At 36.5% G+C, this 21,804-nt stretch overlaps 1 protein-coding gene across 1 annotated transcript in view; it reads right to left on the minus strand.

Moving 5' to 3' along the window:
* Positions 1 to 933: 933 nt before the first annotated feature.
* Positions 934 to 21,804, minus strand: part of LOC132565637 (uncharacterized) — a 33,012-nt gene continuing 12,141 nt past the window's right edge. Inside the window, exons 8-15 of the mRNA XM_060230333.1 lie at positions 13,395 to 13,917; positions 12,730 to 12,957; positions 11,355 to 12,345; positions 10,453 to 10,621; positions 8,032 to 8,229; positions 6,411 to 6,476; positions 5,727 to 5,831; positions 934 to 4,263 (exon numbers count right to left, since the gene is read on the minus strand). Of these exons, the coding sequence (XP_060086316.1) occupies positions 3,407 to 4,263; positions 5,727 to 5,831; positions 6,411 to 6,476; positions 8,032 to 8,229; positions 10,453 to 10,621; positions 11,355 to 12,345; positions 12,730 to 12,957; positions 13,395 to 13,917 (3,137 nt within the window). The 3' untranslated portion in view covers positions 934 to 3,406. The remainder of the gene's footprint in view (positions 4,264 to 5,726; positions 5,832 to 6,410; positions 6,477 to 8,031; positions 8,230 to 10,452; positions 10,622 to 11,354; positions 12,346 to 12,729; positions 12,958 to 13,394; positions 13,918 to 21,804) is intronic.

Here is a 21,804-nt window from a genome sequence, read left to right on the forward strand (position 1 = left end):
GATCGTTGTGTTTATAACAATCGGTTACATTTCAATAATAAAATCTTGGACGAAATCCCTATTGACGGACTACATGAATTACAAACTAGGCATTCGGGAAGCTATCACATGGAACTGAACTCCTAAAGCGAGTGATAAAATCAATTATGTTAAGAGCCCTACAATAAAATATTTACCTGAAGTTTACACTCTTTAAAATGATAACGGAATTGCTCAGTGTTATTATTTTACATGATTTTCGCGACTACTTCTGTCTTCAATGCTTATGGAGTATTTTTGTTGGCAAAAACTGGGGTTTCTTTAAAATAAATCATAGAGTATTATTTTTATTTCCTGCTGAGCTCCAGTGTATAACATCAAGTTGGCCAGTAATTTTTGGCGTTATACAGGGAGGTGATGTTTTTAATTGTATGCAGTACTTAAAACCTTCATTCTAGAAATCTACAGCTCAAACTATACAAAATCCACAATGTACTTTACTTAAAGTGCTGTTTGATGGGTGAAATTAAGTGCTTTCAACAGTATAATCCTAATGGGTTGCAACACAGGCCCTATGGACCTCTTAAATGTTTTAATCCTATTTCATGGGTAGTCACTCAAGGTGCCTACAAATACCACATACTTTTATTTTATTTGGTGCATGGGCAAAATCCCATTGTTCCTGAGAGATCCTTTGGAAAAGATCCATGAAGTACCTACAAGAAAGAGTGATAACCTTTCCTCCCAGGTCTGGACACCAACCATTGCTTGGTCTTCACATGTTCCTTCAAAGTTGGATCTTTTCCAATCTTCCTCTTTTTTTTCATTTTGCTCTTAACGATATGAAATTTGAAAATTCATTAAAAGAAATATGATGGTAGGACCACCAGCACAATTTGAATAGTCCACCATCAGATGATTTTGGGCTAAAAAACACACACACCAAAAAATCAGTTATACTTAAACAAGAACATTTTAATTGATTCAAACATTGCTTTATACAAACTTCCTTTCTCAGGGCACCAAACAAAAAACACCTTAATGGTAGGCATAGCACTAATATTGTTGTAAAAGTTGCATTATGGGTGTTGTCACCAACAGTACTGAACATGTAACATTTATGACAGGTGCCAACACAGCACATACTAGTGACACATGTCAACATTGCATATAAACATTAACAAAACATGGTAAATCTTCTATATAGAGAACATGTTTCCATGATGCTGGTTTGACAGTTCGGTGGGGATTACTGGAAACAGGGTTTTCAAAAAACATTCAGCATTAAGATCACCAGTCACAAATCCCATGAGTGAAAATCTCCACTTTTCAGTAAGACTTTGTGAAAAAGTTCTGGTTTGCATTGGATTCTAATGGGACATCCTTAAATTAAGATTTTTTGCTTTCCTTTCTGTCAAAAGGGCAGATTTATAATCGTAGATTATGATATCTATTGCTTAAACACATGTTTTTGTTATTCAATCTTTTAAACCTAGTACAATGTTGTAATACAAGTATATATTCTTAAGGGTTACATCAATTACTATCTTAATAAATCGTATTAAAAATAATAAAAATTCAATATTAGTTAGTACCTAGAAATAAAGAAGTACATGTCTTCTGGCTTTCTAAAACTGAGGAAACTTCATATCAACACAGCTACTTATAGGCTATCACTATACATACTTATTGTGAAGGAAATCTAGGTTATATAAAGTTTTTAACATCATTTAACAGTCTTATAAATTATAAATACATTGATATTTTTGTAATGATTGAAGCTTGGCTATGACTGGTATATCAAATTCCTTATATCTGTTGTTGATGAATGATAAAAATGGATGATACAAAATTATAAACAAAAACAAACTGCATTTTATCTTAATGAAGAAAGCATAACTTTCACAAATGGTTTGATTAGAACATTATGGCAAAACACAAACTTCTGACTACAGTGACAACAGTCCTACTAATTTTTCTTAGTATATTTATTTTGCTTTGTGCAGCACAATGAAAAATTGCAAGGAAAGGCTTTTCAGTGTAAACTAAAGTGAAAGTAAAGTTTAAAATTGGTATGCAAAAATACGTATACCCCTTTCAGAGATGTATTTCTTCATTTGTGTCAACAAAAGCAAGACAAATACACAAGTCTTACAAAATTTTCTGCATGTGCACAGAATACAAGTTTTTATAACCAGTATCTAAACTGAAGGCTTATGTTGTTAAGACAATGTTACATGATGATATGATATAATTTGCACAAAGAATTACAGTTTTCCGTGTCTATGTGAAAATACCTTACCAGGTGACTGAAATAGCTATTCTATTCACATGTATGTCAAGAGCTGTTGTGACTAAAAATAGACTAAGTAGACTTAATTAATATTGGATATTTCCAGCAGTTAAATAGGGAAAAAATATGAAATGAAAATTATGCAAAAATCTTAACAAAATAATTTTTTTCCCCCAGTGATATAATGTTTTGATAAAATGAATATTCTTATATTGTCTTTCAACACCTATACTAATGTTCAATATGTGTAATGATAAAAGAACATAGTTGCAATATATAGATATGTTTAGGTCTAGTCTACCTGTAACATTCATGATTCAAAATAAATGTCATTACATTGAAAGCCCAAGTGATTTTAGATTATAGATCAAGAATTAAGATGGAAGTCAGGTTAAATTTATTTGTCAACTTGGATATCAATCATGATCTGCTCTTATATATAATGTAAGTTTTACCATATGTAATACTGACAAATGACATCGTACTCCAACTTATCAAATGTACTTAAGATGTACTTACTACAGTTACTGACAAATGACATCGTACTTCTACTTATCAAATGTACTTACAATGTACTTACTACAATCCAGAGGATATGAACAGATTTTTCCAGAAAGCAATCTTTTTCTATCTTAAAATCCTACTTCCACAAAGGGGCTACTTTGATAATTAAAATCTTACAAGCAATTAAAACTAGCATTATCCACAGAAGACGTAATATTTCATAAAGGTATTTTCAAACTGAAGCAAACATGGTGTGTTAAAATTTTAATCAGTGATGCTGAATTTGATAAATTCTTTCTTGTGACCTTCCAGATACTAAAAACAAATGAAATGATTTTACTGAATTTGCAACAAATTGACCGCAGCAGTTATTTTGGAAACACTAAAGTTTTAATTCACAGGATAAAACCATTTGCTCCCACACAGACATATGCAGGGAAACAATCCTGTGATTTACTATGAGAATATCCCTTTAGATGCAAAAAGCATGTCATTTTAAAAAAAGAACTCGAAAAAACAGAAAAACGACAAGAAAAAAAATACTCACACAACCAAATTTTTCATAAAACAACCCTTAGATCTATTCCCATGATTTTAAGATTTTACTTTCTGCCCTCTTTTTCTCATTCTTCAGGACTTCTCAGTTTCTTTTATCTCCTTGCCATGTTCCGATAAGCTAGAATTCCCCTCAGAATCCCCACATGTGTCTTGCTCCCGAGTCACATCACTGGTATCAAGCTGTTCGATCTTCTCCTCTCCAGAATCTAAAAGTTTACTTGTACCTGTGTTTGCTTTTTCATCTGCACTGTTCTCTTCCACTGGTTCAGAAACATCATCCTGTTGCGATTTATTTGCTGGGTCAGATGAAAGTTTCTCAACTGAGTCCTCCTCCACTGATTCCTTTGTTTTGGCGTCTACAGCTGTTTCTTCCTGAGGCTCGTCTTCTGGCAGTTCTCCAGCAGTCACTGTCCCTGTTGTACTCTCTAACTCAGATGTTTCCTCTTCATCACCTTCATCGCCATCATCAGAGTGATCTTTACTACCCTGTCCATCAGTGTTTTCTGTAAGAGAGAGGTTTTGAAGTTCCTGAGTAACCAATTCACCAGCAGGTTCCCCCACAGTCTCCTTTTGATTATCATCCATGTTTGTGTTTTCTTCCTTCATGTCTTCATCTAAAACTTTTTCACCCTCTTCCTCTTTTTTGTCACTTTCACCAACTTCTTCATTGGTTTTATCCACTCCATCTTCATCCTTTTCATCTACAGCTTTTCCGTTTTCATCATCACCTAAGTCAACAGTACCCTCTTTCTTTATACCACCTTTTTTATCTAAAGGCTCTTCACCTTCTTTTTCACTTTCACTATCTTCCTTGCTGGCGGTGTCATCTGCCTCTTTCAAATCCTTAGACTCACCAGTTGATCCTAGTGCATTCTCATCACCTTTCTCCTCTGCATCATAGAATTCATCATCTGTTTCATCTTTTCCTGCTAAATGGGAAAAACATGCACATTTTATTTAACTGACCTTTTTTTCTTAGCGATTTATTAAATATCTATTCCTAGATTTTCCCTTCAAAACCCAGACATTCTCTTTCTAAAATTAGATTTCTCTATTGCTTTTGATTTTTGGAACTTTTTAAAATTGGATCTCTCTTCTTGAAGATTTGTCAGAAATAATGAACTTGATAAAAATATTGAAGAGATCTGATGAATACACTACAAATACTTAAACTGTACTTAAAATACCAATATCATAATCACATCCTATTCAATATACTATGAATATCTGTACTAAAGTAAAATATCAATATTATAATCACACACTGTTCAATATACCATTAACATACAAAGAATGTTCTTAACACAGTTTCAACTGCACTCTTATTATATTTGGACAAACTCGCTTCAAAACTTGAAATTTCGTTTCTAGTGAATATAAACGAAAATTTTTACATCTTTGAGGTCCTATAAGCTACTATGGACCCATCTTTGTCTGTTCTATGGGTATTGGTAGTGTTACTTGACCTATCCTTGTCAGTTCTATGGGTATTGGTAGTGTAACTTGACCTATCCTGGTCTGTTCTATGGGTATTGGTAATGTTACTTCACCTATCTTTGTCTGTTCTATGGGTATTGGTAGTGTTACTTGACCTACCTTGTCTGTTCTATGGGTATTGGTAGTGTTACTTGACCTATCCCGGTCTGTTCTATGGGTATTGGTAATGTAACTTGACCTATCCTTGTCTGTTCTATGGGTATTGATAATGTTACTTGACCTATCCTTGTCTGTTCTATGTGTATTGGTGGTGTTACTTGACCTACCTTGTCTGTTCTATGTGCATTGGTGGTGTAACTTGAACTATCCTTGTCTGTTCTATGGGTATTGGTAGTGTTACTTGACCTATCCTTGTCTGTTCTATGGGTATTGGTAGTGTAACTTGACCTATCCTTGTCTGTTCTATGGGTATTGGTAGTGTTACTTGACCTATCCTTGTCTGTTCTATGGGTATTGGTAGTGTTACTTGACCTATCCTTGTCTGTTCTATGGGTATTGGTAGTGTTACTTGACCTATCCTTGTCTGTTTTATGGGTATTGGTAGTGTAACTTGACCTATCCTGGTCTGTTCTATGGGTATTGGTAATGTTACTTCACCTATCTTTGTCTGTTCTATGGGTATTGGTAGTGTTACTTGACCTATCCTTGTCTGTTCTATGGGTATTGGTAGCGTTACTTGACCTATCCTTGTCTGTTCTATGGGTATTGGTAGTGTAACTTGACCTATCCTTGTCTGTTCTATGGGTATTGGTAGTGTTACTTGACCTATCCTTGTCTGTTCTATGGGTATTGGTAGTGTAACTTGACCTATCCTTGTCTGTTCTATGGGTATTGGTAGCGTTACTTGACCTATCCTTGTCTGTTCTATGGGTATTGGTAGCGTTACTTGACCTACCTCGGATTTTATCAAGTTGTTTGCCAGATATGAAGGAGAAGCTGTCAGAGGCACCTGTTGTTTCCAGCACCGATTCTTCCATCGTCATCTTTGAGGTATCAATGTCTACACAACAGAGGAAACAGGTAGATCTATATATGTATATTTTTAAATATGGGGAAAATAGAATGCAATGATAAAAAATAATAAATTATACATGACTCCTTGTTATGTCATATCACCTGTTACCTTTCATAAATGTCATTTGTCTTCAGTCACATTTCATATAAAGTCATTTCTCTGAGGTCACATTACTTAAATGTCATCTGGCACACATTTCAGCTAATGAAACTGTGCCAGTTGTTCCCCATGTCACAAGTAAAAATACTTTGCAAAGCAAAGAAATATCAGCAACAATGATGCATATAGAACGCCATTAATGCTCTGTTCACATCCCAATGTAGAGTAAAACTTTCGATTTAAGTCATATATCCATGATATTAGGACCATAGAGAGTGAATATATAGTTCACCTTAATTCTTTGAAAATATGAAAGATCAACTGAGAGCAGACAATTTTCAGATATGATCCAACATTCTGTTAATTTCATGTTTTGGATACTTTCACATATTGCTTTATATCACATATTGCAAGAATATGCAATACATTAACAGAAATGCAATATACATCTGAATTCTGACCTACCTGTAGTTTCATCATCACTCCCAAAGGAATTTTCTCTCAACAAAGAAAGCTCGTTAAAGGAGGTTTCTGTAACATAAAGGCATTATTCACAAGATGTAGCATGACTGTATTCATCTATTTCTTTATTTGAAAGTAAACAACTTTAACTGTAAATGAACACTCTCTGCCCTTACATAAATGCTTATATGCTGTGTGCATCAAAAACAATTTCCAGACAATGACTGTTAGTACATTTGGCATGCACTGATGATGTCCTTGCTGTCAACACAAACATGGTGCATATTTTCAAAATATATACAGTCAACAAAATTAATCATAAGAGGCCCATGGGCCTTAAGGGTTATCAGACCATGTAAAGACCTATATAGGAATGAGCCAAATTGGCCTAAAATAACTACACAACAGCTTACATAGAAGACATTGGTTGGTTTGTCAAGACATTTTCTACAAACTTAAATCATATTCTTTATACATGCTGTTTTCCTGTTGAAAAAGCATGCTACAGGTACAATATCAAGACCCTTGTCCTTTTGTTTATTCAGAAAAAGTTGTTAACGCATTTCAACACATTTGACCCCTGTGACCTTGAAAGTGGATCAAGGCCATTCATATTTACAACTTGGTAGCCCTTCATCCCATCATGCTACAGGCCCAATATCAGTAACCTGGGCCTTTTGGTTATTGAGAAGATGTTTAAACATTTAAACATATTTGACCCCTGTGACCTAAAAAGTGGCCGAAGGTCATAACAAACTTGGTAGCCCTAAATGCCATCATGCTACAGGCATAAAATCAGCATCCTAAGCCTTTTGGTTATTGAGAAGAAGTTGTTTAAAACATATTTTAACATATTTGACCTCTGTGACATTGAAAGAAGGTAAAGGTAATTCATATAACAAACTTCGTTGCCCTTCATCCCATCATACTACAGGCCAAATATCAGTACCCTGACCCTTCTGGTTATTGAGAAGAAGGCAATTGAATGGGAAGTTTATGCAAGGAGGACAGCGCACGGTTATGATAGAAACATTATGGCCAACGTTCATTCTGAATTTGGGTCAGATGACCTAATAAATAGTCTGTTGGTATTCTGTCCTATATTCTTTTCAGAAAGAGATTCGTAAAGTTAATGTCAAAAAATATTTTTCTAAATTTTTCGGATGAAATGATATTTCAACTTCTTACAAGTTGATACAAATGTAGATTTCTAGTTTAAAAAGCCTGTCATTTTGATATGAACATATCTATGCAAATTTTTTTTACCTCTACATTGACAAATCATTTGTCAAAATATAACATGCTATATATTAAGCACTTTTGATTAAACTGTAGATATCGCAATAATAATTCCAGTTTTGTAATCAAGGAATGAATCAGTTGTATGGTTTATTTTAACATCTATTGACTGATCAACAATGTTTATCATAATGTAGTACACCACTGTGTAATGAACATATTTCTAAGTTTTCGGTACATTCCAACTTTGCTAAAGGAAATTTTGACCATATGCAACGATTTGTCAATGGCTCAAAAAGCTAACTTCACCCCTGATAATGTTGTTCGCTTAAACTAAAGACCTTGAATGTAGAACCAACACAACTTTATGTTTATGTAAAGGTACCAGTTTCATCCATAAGTGCTTCAGACTCCAATGTGGACCCAGGTACAAAATCAGCAAAGCCAAGTTCCACAAGCTGCATATTAAACATCTCTCCTTGCTTGGCTCCGATGACGCTAACAGTGACACTGTACGGTGGGCTGTCTCGCTTTGTCAGGGGGTCAACATAAAGGGACACAAGACTATACTCCGATGACAGTGCTGTAGAATGAAACAAGGTTACTTCTGAGTGTATCCCTATATACAAATTAACCCAATAACTGTGTACAAAATGATACATCAGATTCACAGAGCTAGTATTGCTTCTGCTATATATCTGCAAAAGTCCATTATATCTTAGCAAATATTTTCATTTGGACAAAAAAAATCGTTAACAAAAGCTCAAAAATGTATTGTTTAAAACCATGTAAATTATTCAGGATTGATAAATTAAACATTTTTGGTATTCTACTATAACAAAACTTGTTGTTGAATATGCAACATCTTAACTTGGCATTCCAGCTGTTCATATTCCATTCCCTTACCTAAAACCTGAACAAACCAAGAACAGTAGACAAGATATTAAGGACATAATTGTCACATCCACATCACTAAAATTAATGTTAATATCTTGTCCTTCTTTCCATTATTCATTCCATCAGTACATGCCGATAACAACTTGTGAATTCCAGACAAAAATTGAATTCATTGATACAGTGGAGCTGGCTTATTATAATATCGGATATTATGTTATGTTGCATAATGAAATATTTTTTACCATTTATCAAAATTTCCCTCTATGATTTAAGTAAAGGAAAAAAACTGTTTATTATGATATATAGTCCAATAGGTGATATCTTATATTTTTCCTGTCGAAATCAAGATCTTATCAGCCCAAATCTCAGGTAAGGGCCCCTGGTATGACACTAATTACCGCCATGGTCACACTACACACTTGTCCAAGTATATATATCTGAACCAGCGGGGACCATAACAATAGAGGTGGCCGAAGTCCAACACCTCCAGACGTAATCCCATTATCTTATAATCCCATACTGTTCATAATTGATTTGTTTGGTAAACATGTTGATGTTGCAAGAAATAGGTCAGAAGTGATGTTGTAATAAAAAGAAATAAATTCATATGTTTGTCAAATGATATATTATTCCGGTTATTTTCATAAGGTGGTTCCTTTTTTGTATTTCCTGTTTGTTTTGACACACCATATCACAACATGAATCATTATCATGTCCTGACTGTTTTAATGAGAATGAGTGAATGAGTATACAGGTTATCCAATGAAAACACAAGGTTATAGGTCATAAGTCAACCTGTGTCAGGATACACAGAATGAACCAACTGATGCATACACATTCTTTCACGAAACACATACATTTCTCTGTGAAATGATGTTTATTTATCTACGATATTTCTTTCATTCTTGTTGAGCATCTACATAGGAATCTATCACTGCCTCTGAGAAAAAAAAACTGCAATGGAAAGTAAAAATGACAGGAGATTGATTCCCATTACGACATGATAAGGTCTAAGTAACTGTATTGACAACTGGTTTAAACATTCACATATAATTTTTTGTTTTGTTTATTTCACCTATTAAGCTATCATATCAACATTGTGTTGTGTTGCCTGACCACTGAAGGATATCCCACTTCCACTTTCGACCAAATATTTCATCTCAAAATTGCTTTCTAGAATATTATGATATCTTAAGTATCAGAATATTTTTTCAGCAAAATAGAATATCATAATAAGCAGGTTCCACTGTACGACATTATTAAGAAGTGTGGAATACTGAACCTCATATTACATGACTGCCCGATTATTGTATGCTTTGAAGTAACAGGTACTACCCAAAGCTTACTTTGAGAGCCCTTCATACTGTCCTCAGACCGTTCCGTAGTCACTACCCAAAGCTTACCTTGAAAGCCCTTGGTACTGTCCTCAGACCGTTCTGTAGTCACTACCCAAAGCTTACCTTGAGAGCCCTTGCTGTCCTCAGACCGTTCTGTAGTCACTACCCAAAGCTTACTTTGAGAGCCCTTGATACTGTCCTCAGACCATTCCGTAGTCACTACCCAAAGCTTACCTTGAAAGCCCTTGGTACTGTCCTCAGACCGTTCCGTAGTCACTACCCAAAGCTTACCTTGAAAGCCCTTGGTACTGTCCTCAGACCGTTCTGTAGTCACCACCCAAAGCTTACCTTGAGAGCCCTTGCTGTCCTCAGACCGTTCTGTAGTCACTACCCAAAGCTTACTTTGAGAGCCCTTGATACTGTCCTCAGACCATTCCGTAGTCACTACCAAAGCTTACCTTGAAAGCCCTTGGTACTGTCCTCAGACCGTTCCGTATTCACTACCCAAAGCTTACCTTGAAAGCCCTTGGTACTGTCCTCAGACCATTTCGTAGTCACTACCCAAAGCTTACCTTGAAAGCCCTTGGTACTGTCCTCAGACCATTCCGTAGTCTCTATGGGCTGAATATCGGCCAAACTACACATGATGGCCTGAGCAGGCAGGTGTAGCATATCACTAGGGAGAGGCTTGAGGAAGGCACTGTCTACACACTGGCTGACTCCATAGTCCACCATGTAAACCTGATGAAACCAACTTATTATCTCAGGAACTGAATTCAATCACAAAAAGTATCATAAGGTAACAAGATTGACCAAGTGACACTTCAATTAGTGTCTGGATATCAATGGATGACATTTAAACAGGAAGTATATGGAGGGTGAATTGGGTAATGGAAAGAAATCAGGGTTTATAAACTTTGATTAAATCAGCCTTACAGAGCTCAACAGATGTGTACAAAAATTTTTCTATTTATAGGAACAGGGACATTGAGTTTTGACCTTCAGTAGTAAAAAGCAAGCAGTTTAAAGAAGAAGCATTCTATGATGTCATATAGAGATATTTCTATTTTGAAATAAATTTTTATCTGTATCACAGCGACCTTGACATATGACCTTTAATACCGAGGAATTAGTCACTAGAATGCACTTGCAGTGAAAAACCCTAACCTTACAGAATTCAAAATACCGGTAATGTCTGGAAGAGGAAACAGGATAATTAAGTGGAGACACCAACAGAAGCAGGTACAACATCACTTTTTAATATACACAATGGTAATAATTAAGCATATCCTCAATGCTCTTTCAAAAGACTGATATGTAAACATTTCTGTGAGATAAACAATGGACATCCTTACCTCTGACTGGAGTACTAACTATGTCCATACATTGCTACTACCAAATGACCATTTATAAGTTCAAGGATCATACTTTTCAAAGTTCCAGATTTATCAACTCCTTTTCAAATTCCCCTCACCTGAACATTTTGGTCAGTGGTTCCTGTAATTACAGCACGCCCATACCATTTATCCTCTTCCAACTGTGCCAAGCATGCTGTGCCTTTTAAGATCTCGTCTGACAAAAGGACCTCGTCAGCATGCTCCAACACATATTCCTTTATGTTAGTGACAAGGTCAGCTCTGTCCGCCTTGCCCTGTTCTTCAAGGACTACATAAAAACACCCTGGTGATATAATGTTAAGTATAACAGCAGTATAGTTTTCGTCTGTGTTCACTGTCAGTGGTTTAAAGGGTCCTAGATCTAGTTTTTCTACAGTATCAGATTTAATACTGTGGAAGTCCTCATCATCTTTTGAATCATCTGAAGGTTCTCCTGTCCCTGCTTTCTGTTCCTTCTTAACAGCTTCTTCACATGGAGTTTCCTGTTTCCGATCTGACGAGAACTTGGCATACCCACCTTGTACAAGAGTGTCTGCTAAACAAACCTCCCCATCACTCATTTCCACCCTGTAACAACAGTTTGGCAAAATTTCACAAATTTTCACTTTCAAGTCTTTTTCAAATGTTAATTCCTCTAGTCTGCTACAGGTGATTTTCTCCCATCCTTCAGACTCCGACTCGGGCACAATGCCTTTCATACAGCAGCAAAATGCCTGTCTTGGGAATAAAATGTCCTCAGACTTGATTCCCCTCAGCTCAGCAGGTGTCACAGTTTCTGAATTGCCATAGTCTACAAAGAGGACTTCTACAATTGTGTCCTGTTTGTCTATAACTACGGCCCGGTACCACAGCCCATCCTCTCCATACAAGCCTACACAAGGGAGACCACGTTTTACCTCCTCTAAAGTCAGCGCTTTTTCCTGGCTGTATTTTTCTTGAATTCCGTCCATGAATGTTTGTAAATCTTCCTGTTTTTCAGACAACTGTAGCCATAACTTTCCAGGAGAGGCGGCATGGCTTACACAACAGATATATTCTGTAGATGGTGCGAGCTCCAGAGAAGGATACCTTTCAAGGAAAAGCATGATAATATTAAACCAGCAACCAATAGAAACCATCACACAAGTTCCACACTTTTCCTATAATGATAACTTTTTCAATGGAACAGACAGACTCAGTTTCTCATGGTTGTTAAAGCTGCTATTAATAATTTTTTCCAAGAAATGTTGAAGCGAAATTCTACTTGAGTACACAAGTTACATTTGATAGTAAAATATGAAATATATTGTGTATTCAGTGACCAGTTACAGAAAAACCAATTAAGGAAAGAACATTTTTCTGTTTTTTTTTAGATATCAATAATCCAATTTTACATAAAAAGCATCAGCGAAGCAATAAGATATAAAAGAATCACATGATGTTTAATATGTCAAATTATAAATATGGTCCTACTTTTCCTCATTCAAGTCTGGCTGGGCATCAGCATCTAAATCTAGGACCTTCATTGGACTGGAGTCAGAAAACACTCGTTTCGTTTTCTTACTGACATAGGTGGGTGTGGATGCTTCCACTCCAAAACCCTCATCAATGAACTTTTGGCTGAGTAGTATCCCCATGTCAAATAACTGAACAATGCAAGCATCATCCGTGCTTACACACAAGATATCTGCTAACAGGCTCCTACAGATAACAAAAATCAATAACACAGTTATAAGATTCTTTAGTTATGGCTAAAATGGCAACTTTTATATCAATAAATTTTCCTTAAAAATCATTAAAAATAATTCAATGACCATTCATACTGGGATACTATGCAATGAAACTGAAAGTATTGAGCTAAAATTGGCTATATGATAAAAGCTCTTCAACAGAACAAAAATTAACCTCTATTAGTGTGGGTTAAAGAAAATTTATACTTAAGAGGACAATTAATTATATGATCCCTTGATCCCTGCAAGCAGATTTTGAAATGTTTGCCAGTTGGATGGAATATTTACCTGTAAATTTTGAAAAATAAAATCACTTTATCCTTATTCTTGACATTTATGGATGAAGAATTTCACTGTTTAGCTTAGCTATCAGACAAGTTTCTGTTAATGTTTTCCTTCTACACTTACTTTTCATGTAAAAGTTCAGAGAAGAGTTCCAAAGCCTCATCACTCCATGGGCCATCAGCGGATCGCACTCCACCTAAAGTGCAGTGCATGGTCTGCACAGGTAGATTAATGAAACGGGTCAGAAGCTTTCGGATCGCATCCCCAGAACATTCCTCAACGTTGCCATGATCTAGGAATTCCACTTTAAACTTGTCTGATCCTAGCACTTCCAATACCTGTGCCCTATACCAGGATTCATCCTCCGTGTACTTCACAGCACACAACTGTCCAACTTTAGGAAACTCGATGTTCAGGTCAATTCCTTTGTATTCTGAATAGAACTTGAACATTTCATCTATCAGACTAGATAGAGCATCCTTGTTCCTGTCTAGATGGACATAGAAAGAGCTCGGAGAGTTGATATGACTAGAGGTCACCTGAACGCGATCCCCTTCCTCTAGGGCAAGATGTGTTAGCTTTCCAAGGTCATCAGTTGTTTCTGTTGATGAAGCATCACCACATTCATTGGTCGTTTCTGTTCCATCTAAATAAAATAGATACGAATTACTTATCACTTCAATAAAAAAAAACAGGAGCGTGCTTGTCAATGAAAATAAGCTATAAATGTAATTAAAATCGCAAGATCAGTACAAATCAAGTTCCTCTGATGAAGATGTATCTTTAAATCAGACTAGTAAAGGTATCTTTCCTGATACCACTGGATAGGTAACTTTATACTTAATTACATACTGGTCTGATACACTGGATAGCTTTATACTTAATTACATACTGGTCTGATACACTGGATAGCTTTATACTTAATTACATACTGGTCTGTTACACTGGATAGCTCTATACTTAATTACATACTGGTCTGATACAGACTGATATTTTAGTTTAAGGGTGCTTCACTTTATAATTCTAATGTTTTCTATTTATGCTTAAAAGCAAATATTCAAGTAAAACACCTTAAAAATTGTAAGGCAAATTTAAGTTCCAAAACTAAAACATCAAAACTTGCACAATGCACAGGCAAGTATGAATATCATAACAATGAAAATAATTGTATGTACATGAAAAACAAAATAAAGACAAGTTCCATCACAAAACAGTCATGACAGAAAAAAAAGATTCAGCTGGCTTGGTTTCTTACAAAAATCAACCTGAAAGCAAGAGCGCATATAAATGTTAGTAAAATTTAGCAGCAAAGCAAGCTCATGCAGCGACAAGTGTTTAAATGATAGTGACTTGAGAACCCCTTCTTTTTATTTACAAAGAATTCTCTTTGCATTTATGAAGAATTCTTCGTATTTTTATTTGATGATCTCATTAGCACTCTATAATGATGAACTGAAACAATATTAGTGACAACACTTGGTAGTGGGAGGAGGAATCCAGGATACTCATATCTCATGTAGTCACATCAACATGTGCTCTCCTGTAACCTTCATAAATCTAACTCAATTAACGGCTAGATTTATTTCGATGTTTTTATCAAGCAGGAATTCGCCTGTATACATGAAATAAATTCATATCTTTTGTATTTATTTATGTTACAAATGTACCACATTAGGAAATGAAATTTCTGTAATAAGGAATTATAAGTAAACATATATATCCTTCCAACCAGTGTATGTACTAAAAATAAGCCTATAGTCGGTAATAAGCTATCAATGCACAATTGCTATTTCAATGCACTGTAATAATCCACCGTTTCCTGTTTGGATGTGTTATAGGATATATACATACAGCATGTCGTAAAGGATGACAAGCTTTAGTTAGTACCAGAATGTGCACACACCCCACTTTGGATCTTCAATTTCTCAAGTAAAACTACACAAATTACAAGGGTTTCAATGCTACAACTGTAGCTGCAGGTCCTTGTGTAGAGACACTGCTACACATATATTTGACAGTTTTTCAGATATCTTTTACTTATTTACTTACAACATCTGTGCGTTAACCTACCACCTTTATCTTATATCAATTATGAAACAATATACGAGAGCTTATAATAAATACCCTTGTTAGTCTGAATTGTGATGTCTTACTGTTGGAGGAAACTGGATAACCTGAAGAAAACCTACCCTGTACAATGTCTGGCCAATGAACACTGTTATGTATTTAGGGCATGTTGAGTATCCTGATGCCACCTGACCACCCACTGTTATGTATTTAGGGCATGTTGAGTATCCTGATGCCACCTGACCACCCACTGTTATGTATTTAGGGCATGTTGAGTATCCTGATGCCACCTGACCACCCACTGTTATGTATTTAGGGCATGTTGAGTATCCTGATGCCACCTGACCACCCACTGTTATGTATTTAGGGGATGTTGAGTATCCTTGTGCCACCTCACCACCCACTGTTATGTATTTAGGGGATGTTGAATATCCTGATGCCACCTGACAACCCACTGTTATGTATTAAGGGGATGTTGAGTATCCTGATGCCAACTGACAACCCACTGTTATGTATTAAGGGGATGTTGAGTATCCTTGTGCTACCTCACCACCCACTGTTATGTATTTAGGGCATGTTGAGTATCCTTGTGCCACCTGACAACCTACTGCAACCTACTGTTATGTATTTAGGGCATGTTGAGTATCCTTGTGCCACCTGACAACCTACTGTTATGTATTTAGGGCATGTTGAGTATCCTTGTGCCATCTGACAACCTACTGCAACCCACTGTTATGTATTTAGGGCATGTTGAGTATCCTTGTGCCACCTGACAACCTACTGCAACCCACTGTTATGTATTTAGGGCATGTTGAGTATCCTTGTGCCACCTGACAACCTACTGCAACCCACTATTATGTATTTAGGGCATGTTGAGTATCCTTGTGCCACCTGACAACTTACTGCAACCTACTGTTATGTAATTAGGGCATGTTGAGTATCCTTGTGTCATCTGACAACCTACTGCAACCCACTGTTATGTATTTAGGGCATGTTGAGTATCCTTGTGCCACCTGACAACCTACTGCAACCCACTGTTATGTATTTAGGGCATGTTGAGTATCCTTGTGCCACCTGACAACCTACTGCAACCCACTATTATGTATTTAGGGCATGTTGAGTATCCTTGTGCCACCTGACAACTTACTGCAACCTACTGTTATGTAATTAGGGCATGTTGAGTATCCTTGTGTCATCTGACAACCTACTGCAACCCACTGTTATGTATTTAGGGCATGTTGAGTATCCTTGTGCCACCTGACAACCTACTGCAACCCACTGTTATGTATTTAGGGGATGTTGAGTATCCTTGTGCCACCTGACAACCCACTGTTATTTATTTAGGGCATGTTGAGTATCCTTGTGCCACCTGACAACCTACTGCAACCTACTGTTATGTATTTAGGGCATGTTGAGTATCCTGAATAAAAAAACATGTAGGTATAGGATAAACAAACTATTGCCAAGAATGGCTGAACTAGTGTTCTCACCAACTTCATCATCTCGTAAAACAGAGTCATCCTCGCAATGGGACAAGACGTCAACATGGCTAGGCCTGTCTGTGACCGACTTAGATGACGCTGGTGATGGGGATAAAACAGTCATGTGACACAGAATTGCATCAATAAACTTAAAAGAATAGTTATTGCATTTAAGGTGAATGAAGACTGATGTTAAGTCTGGTGATTTTAGTTTGAAATAAAAAACAATTTAGATGAAAAATATTTGTACATGTAGATGCAGCAATGTTTGCAATACCGTCTTTTCATGGTTTAATATATATAAGTCATCTTACTAAGTTTTATTGATTTATAATTATAAATATCCACTTCCAATGAGTACATCACATACAGAATAATTCATGTCTCTCAATGTTTCATTATACATAATAGGTTATTTATCAGATATATTTCACGACAATATGAATTACATTCCGTAGTCTTTAACTAATGTGCTGTACAAATGTCTATAATTATACCTCCTCAATAAATGTCCTATGGAATTTTTCAGAAATTTGTTATTTATTAATAGGAAAATCACAAAGTTTGAAAAAACATTTATTTCTTACCAGTATTCTTTAACCCCAAGATGGAATCTGATATACCAGTTTTTTGTTCATGTCTGGTATTCAATAGTGCCTCTGGATAATCTCCTTTGGATTTTGGATGATCAACCAAGGACCCCGAGTGATCTGTAGATATTGACAACTCGGTCAATATCTGCACTGGTGCATCAAATTGTGATACCTCAACAATTGTCTCCACTGGTTCACCTGATGTTTCCTTCTCTATCATGGTATCCACTGGTTCATGATATGTTACTACCTCGATCGTCTCCAAAGGTTCATGATATGTTACTACCTCGATTGTCTCCACTGGTTCATCAGATGTTTCTACCTCTATTGTCTCCACTGCTTCATCAAATGTTTCTACCTCGATCGTCTCCACTGGTTCATGATATGTTTCTACCTCGATTGTCTCCACTGGTTCATCAGATGTTTCTACCTCTATTGTCTCCACTGGCTCATCAGATATTTCTACCTCTATTGTCTCCACTGCTTCATCAAATGTTTCTACCTCGATCATGTCCAATGGCTCATCAGATGTTTCTACCTCTATTGTCTCCACTGCTTCATCAAATGTTTCTACCTTGATCGTCTCCACTGGTTCATGATATGTTTCTACCTCGATTGTCTCCACTGGCTCATCAGATGTTTCTACCTCTATTGTCTCCACTGGTTCATCAGATGTTTCTACCTCTATTGTCTCCACAGCTTCATCAGAAATTTCTACCTCAATCGTGTCCACTGGTTCATCAGCTGTTTCTACCTCTATTGTCTCCACAGCTTCATCAGAAATTTCTACCTCGATCGTGTCCACTGGTTCATCAAATGTTTCTACCTCGATAGTCTCCACTGGTTCATGATATGTTACTACCTCGATTGTCTCCACTGGCTCATCAGATGTTTCTACCTCTATTGTCTCCACTGCTTCATCAAATGTTTTTACCTCGATCGTCTCCACTGGTTCATGATATGTTTCTACCTCGATAGTCTCCACTGGTTCATGATATGTTTCTACCTCGATGGTCTCCACTGGTTCACCTGATGTTACCACCTCTATCTTCTCCACTGGTTCATCAAATGTTACTACCTCTATCATCTCCACTGGTTCATCAAATGTTACTACATCTAATGTCTCAACTGGTTCATGATATGTTTCTACCCCTATCGTCTCCACTGGTTCATCAGAAATTTCTACCTCAATCATGTCCACTGATTCATCAGATGTTTCTACCTCTCTCATTGTCTTTATTGGTTCATCAGATGTTTCTACCTCTCTCATTGTCTTTACTGGTTCATCAAATGTTTCTACCTCCTCTGTGGTCTCCACTGGATCATCTGATGTTGCTTTCTCTATCACTGCCATGTCTGGTTCATCTGATATTTCTACTTCATACATTGTAGTCTCTGCTGGTATATCAAATTGTTCTGCCTCTTCAATCATCCCGACTGGTTCATTATAAGTTTCTACCTCGATTGTCTCCACTGGTTTATCAGATATTTCAAACTCTATCGTCTGCACTGGTTCATCAAATGTTACTACATCTATCGTCTGCACTGGTTCATCAGATGTTCCTACCTCTATCGTCTGCACTGGTTCATCAGATGTTACTACCTTTATTGTCACCACTGGTTCACTTGATGTTTCCTTCTCTATCATGGTATCTGCTTGTTCACCTGATGTTTCTACCTCTATCGTCTGCACTGGTTCATCAGAAGTTTCTACCTCGATCGTCTCGACTGGTTCATCAGATCTTACCACCTCTATTGTCTCCACTGGTTCATGATATGTTTCTACTTCCATCGTCTCCACTAGTTCATCAGATGTTACCATCTCGATCGTCTCCACTGGTTCATCAGAAGTTTCTACCACTATCATCTTCACTGGTTCATCAGATATTTCAAACTCTATCGTCTCCACTGGTTTATATGTTTCTACCTCTATCGTGTCCACTGGTTCATCAGATGTTTCTACCTCTATCGTCTCCACTGGTTCATCAGATGTTTCTACCTCTATCGTCTCCACTGGTTCATGATATGTTTCTACCTTTATTGTCTCCACTGGTTCACTTGATGTTTCCTTCCCTATCATGGTATCCGCTGGTTCACCTGATGTTTCTACCTCTATCGTCTCCACTGGTTCATCAGAAGTTTCTACCCCGATCGTCTCCACTGGTTCATTAGAAGTTTCTACCTCGATCGTCTCCGCTGGTTCACCTGATGTTTCAACCTTTATCGTTGTCTCAACTTGTTCATCAGATGTTACCACCTCTATCGTCTCCACTGGTTCATCAGATGTTACCACCTCTATCGTCTCCACTGGTTCATCAGATGTTACCACCTCTATCGTCTCCACTGGTTCATCAGATGTTACCACCTCTATCGTCTCCACTGGTTCATCAGATGTTACCACCTCTATCACCTCCACTGGTTCATCAGATGTTACCACCTCTATCGTCTCCACTGGTTCATCAGATGTATCTTCCTCTACTATTGTATCTATTGGTTCATCAGTTTCTACCCCTATCATCGTCACCACTGGTTCACTTGATGTTTCTACCTCCACTATCGTCTCCACTACTTCATGATATGTTTCTACCTCTATCATTGTCTCAACTTGTTCATCAACCTCTACTACCATATCTACTGGTTCATCACTTTTTATGTCTTTCATCCTCTCAACTTGTTCATCTGATGTTTCTACCTCCACTGGTGTCTCCATGACTAGTTCATCACATTTTTCTACCTCTATCATTGTATCCACTGAGTCTGGTTCATAGGTAAATATTAGTTCTCGAGAAAAGCTTTCTGCTGCTCCAGCAATTAAGTCCTTTGCATTTTCCTCCTGACTATAAACGTCTGAATTAGTTTTAACCGATTCTAAATACAAACTGCTTAAGACATTGTGGTTTGAATCTGGTTCTGGTAAAATGTTATCCTTTGTGATAGCACTTCCTGAATCAATATCTATACCTACAAATGTCTCCAATTTCCCCTCAGTGTCACAAGCTTCGTGAAGCCGACATCCAGTTATAGGAATCTCCGTAGCTTTATATTCTTGCTCCGATGTATTCTCAATGCAGTTTCCAAGTACCACTTTGAATGTATCGGGTAACTTGTCACAATCAGGAGATTCATCTCTCAGATCTAGTAGCTCGATGTCACAAACCTTAACTTCTCCCAAGTCACAAAAATTTACAGTAAAATCAGCAACAGATTTACCTTGTTCTTGAACAATATATTCTACACAGTCTACAATAGACTTATTTTCATCCTGACCACTTTCAACACAGGAGGTTGAAATATCCTCATCCTCTAGAACGGAGTCAACTAACCCGGTTTTGTCCAAGGTAATGAAGGACCCATCTCCTTGTGGAGTCTCATCTAGATCTAGAGCCACTATGATAAACAAAGGACAAATAATGGGCATGGTTTTTTATGTACAAAGCACTTCTGCAACTAAAGAACCTGGCCTCTGAAGATACGTCAGAAACAAATTTAAACCAGATTTAATTACTTTGCAACAAGATCCTTTATGAGATATTGTATATCCACTTTTAGACGTTGTCATGGTCACAAAAGACCCGAAATATTCTATGATTATAAAGGGTTAATTTCATGAGTAACATGCAGTACATTACAGTTTTAGTTACAAGCGGCCCCAGATCAAGTTAGTTCTAGGACTATTAAAAAAAAAAAAAAAATTAGTTCTAGGACTATTATCTCCATCTCGCTGTTTCTCACGGACACCTTTTCCCATTAAACTATGAACATGTTTACCTCCTGAAGAGTTTTGTGATGACATGATTCCTCATTATTTCTTTTCTCATACGTATTATGTCAGAAAGATTAAAAGACCAATGCAGTAAATACATATGACCTGTTACTCCTACACATGTGTTGATACAAGACATTCTTGTATTTATAAGACTTATTTCATGATTACATAAAACTAATTAGGAAACTCTCTCCTTTCAGATATAGTTTCTGAATATGGTAGTCCCTACTAACACTCTGATTATCATCAGATCTAGTTCCATCAGAAAAGCACCAAAATAATTACAAAATAAAAAAGAAAGTCCTATTTCAGTAAATCCCCCTTCTCTACTTGCCTCCAAAACTACCTTTAAATCTCATTAATTCATTTTTCATCTGTTCCAAGATTTTAAAGGCTATGGTCCTTATATGGCATGAATATAAATGTGTTTCCTTTGTCAATTGATGAACTATTTATAGGTTTTATCATAAAAAAAAATAATCAAAGTAATTCAATAGCTACCATTTGTTATTTTTAGTAACATTTTAATTAATAAGAAACTAAAAAGATTAAAACATTCTTTGTTTAGATACTTTAAACAGTATCTTCAAAATCATAGGAAAGCAAATAATGCATAATATGAATTT

Source organism: Ylistrum balloti, unplaced genomic scaffold, assembly GCF_031769215.1.
Source record: "Ylistrum balloti isolate Yb309-2 unplaced genomic scaffold, AGI_CSIRO_Ybal_v1 Utg369578, whole genome shotgun sequence".
Classification (NCBI taxonomy): domain Eukaryota; kingdom Metazoa; phylum Mollusca; class Bivalvia; order Pectinida; family Pectinidae; genus Ylistrum; species Ylistrum balloti.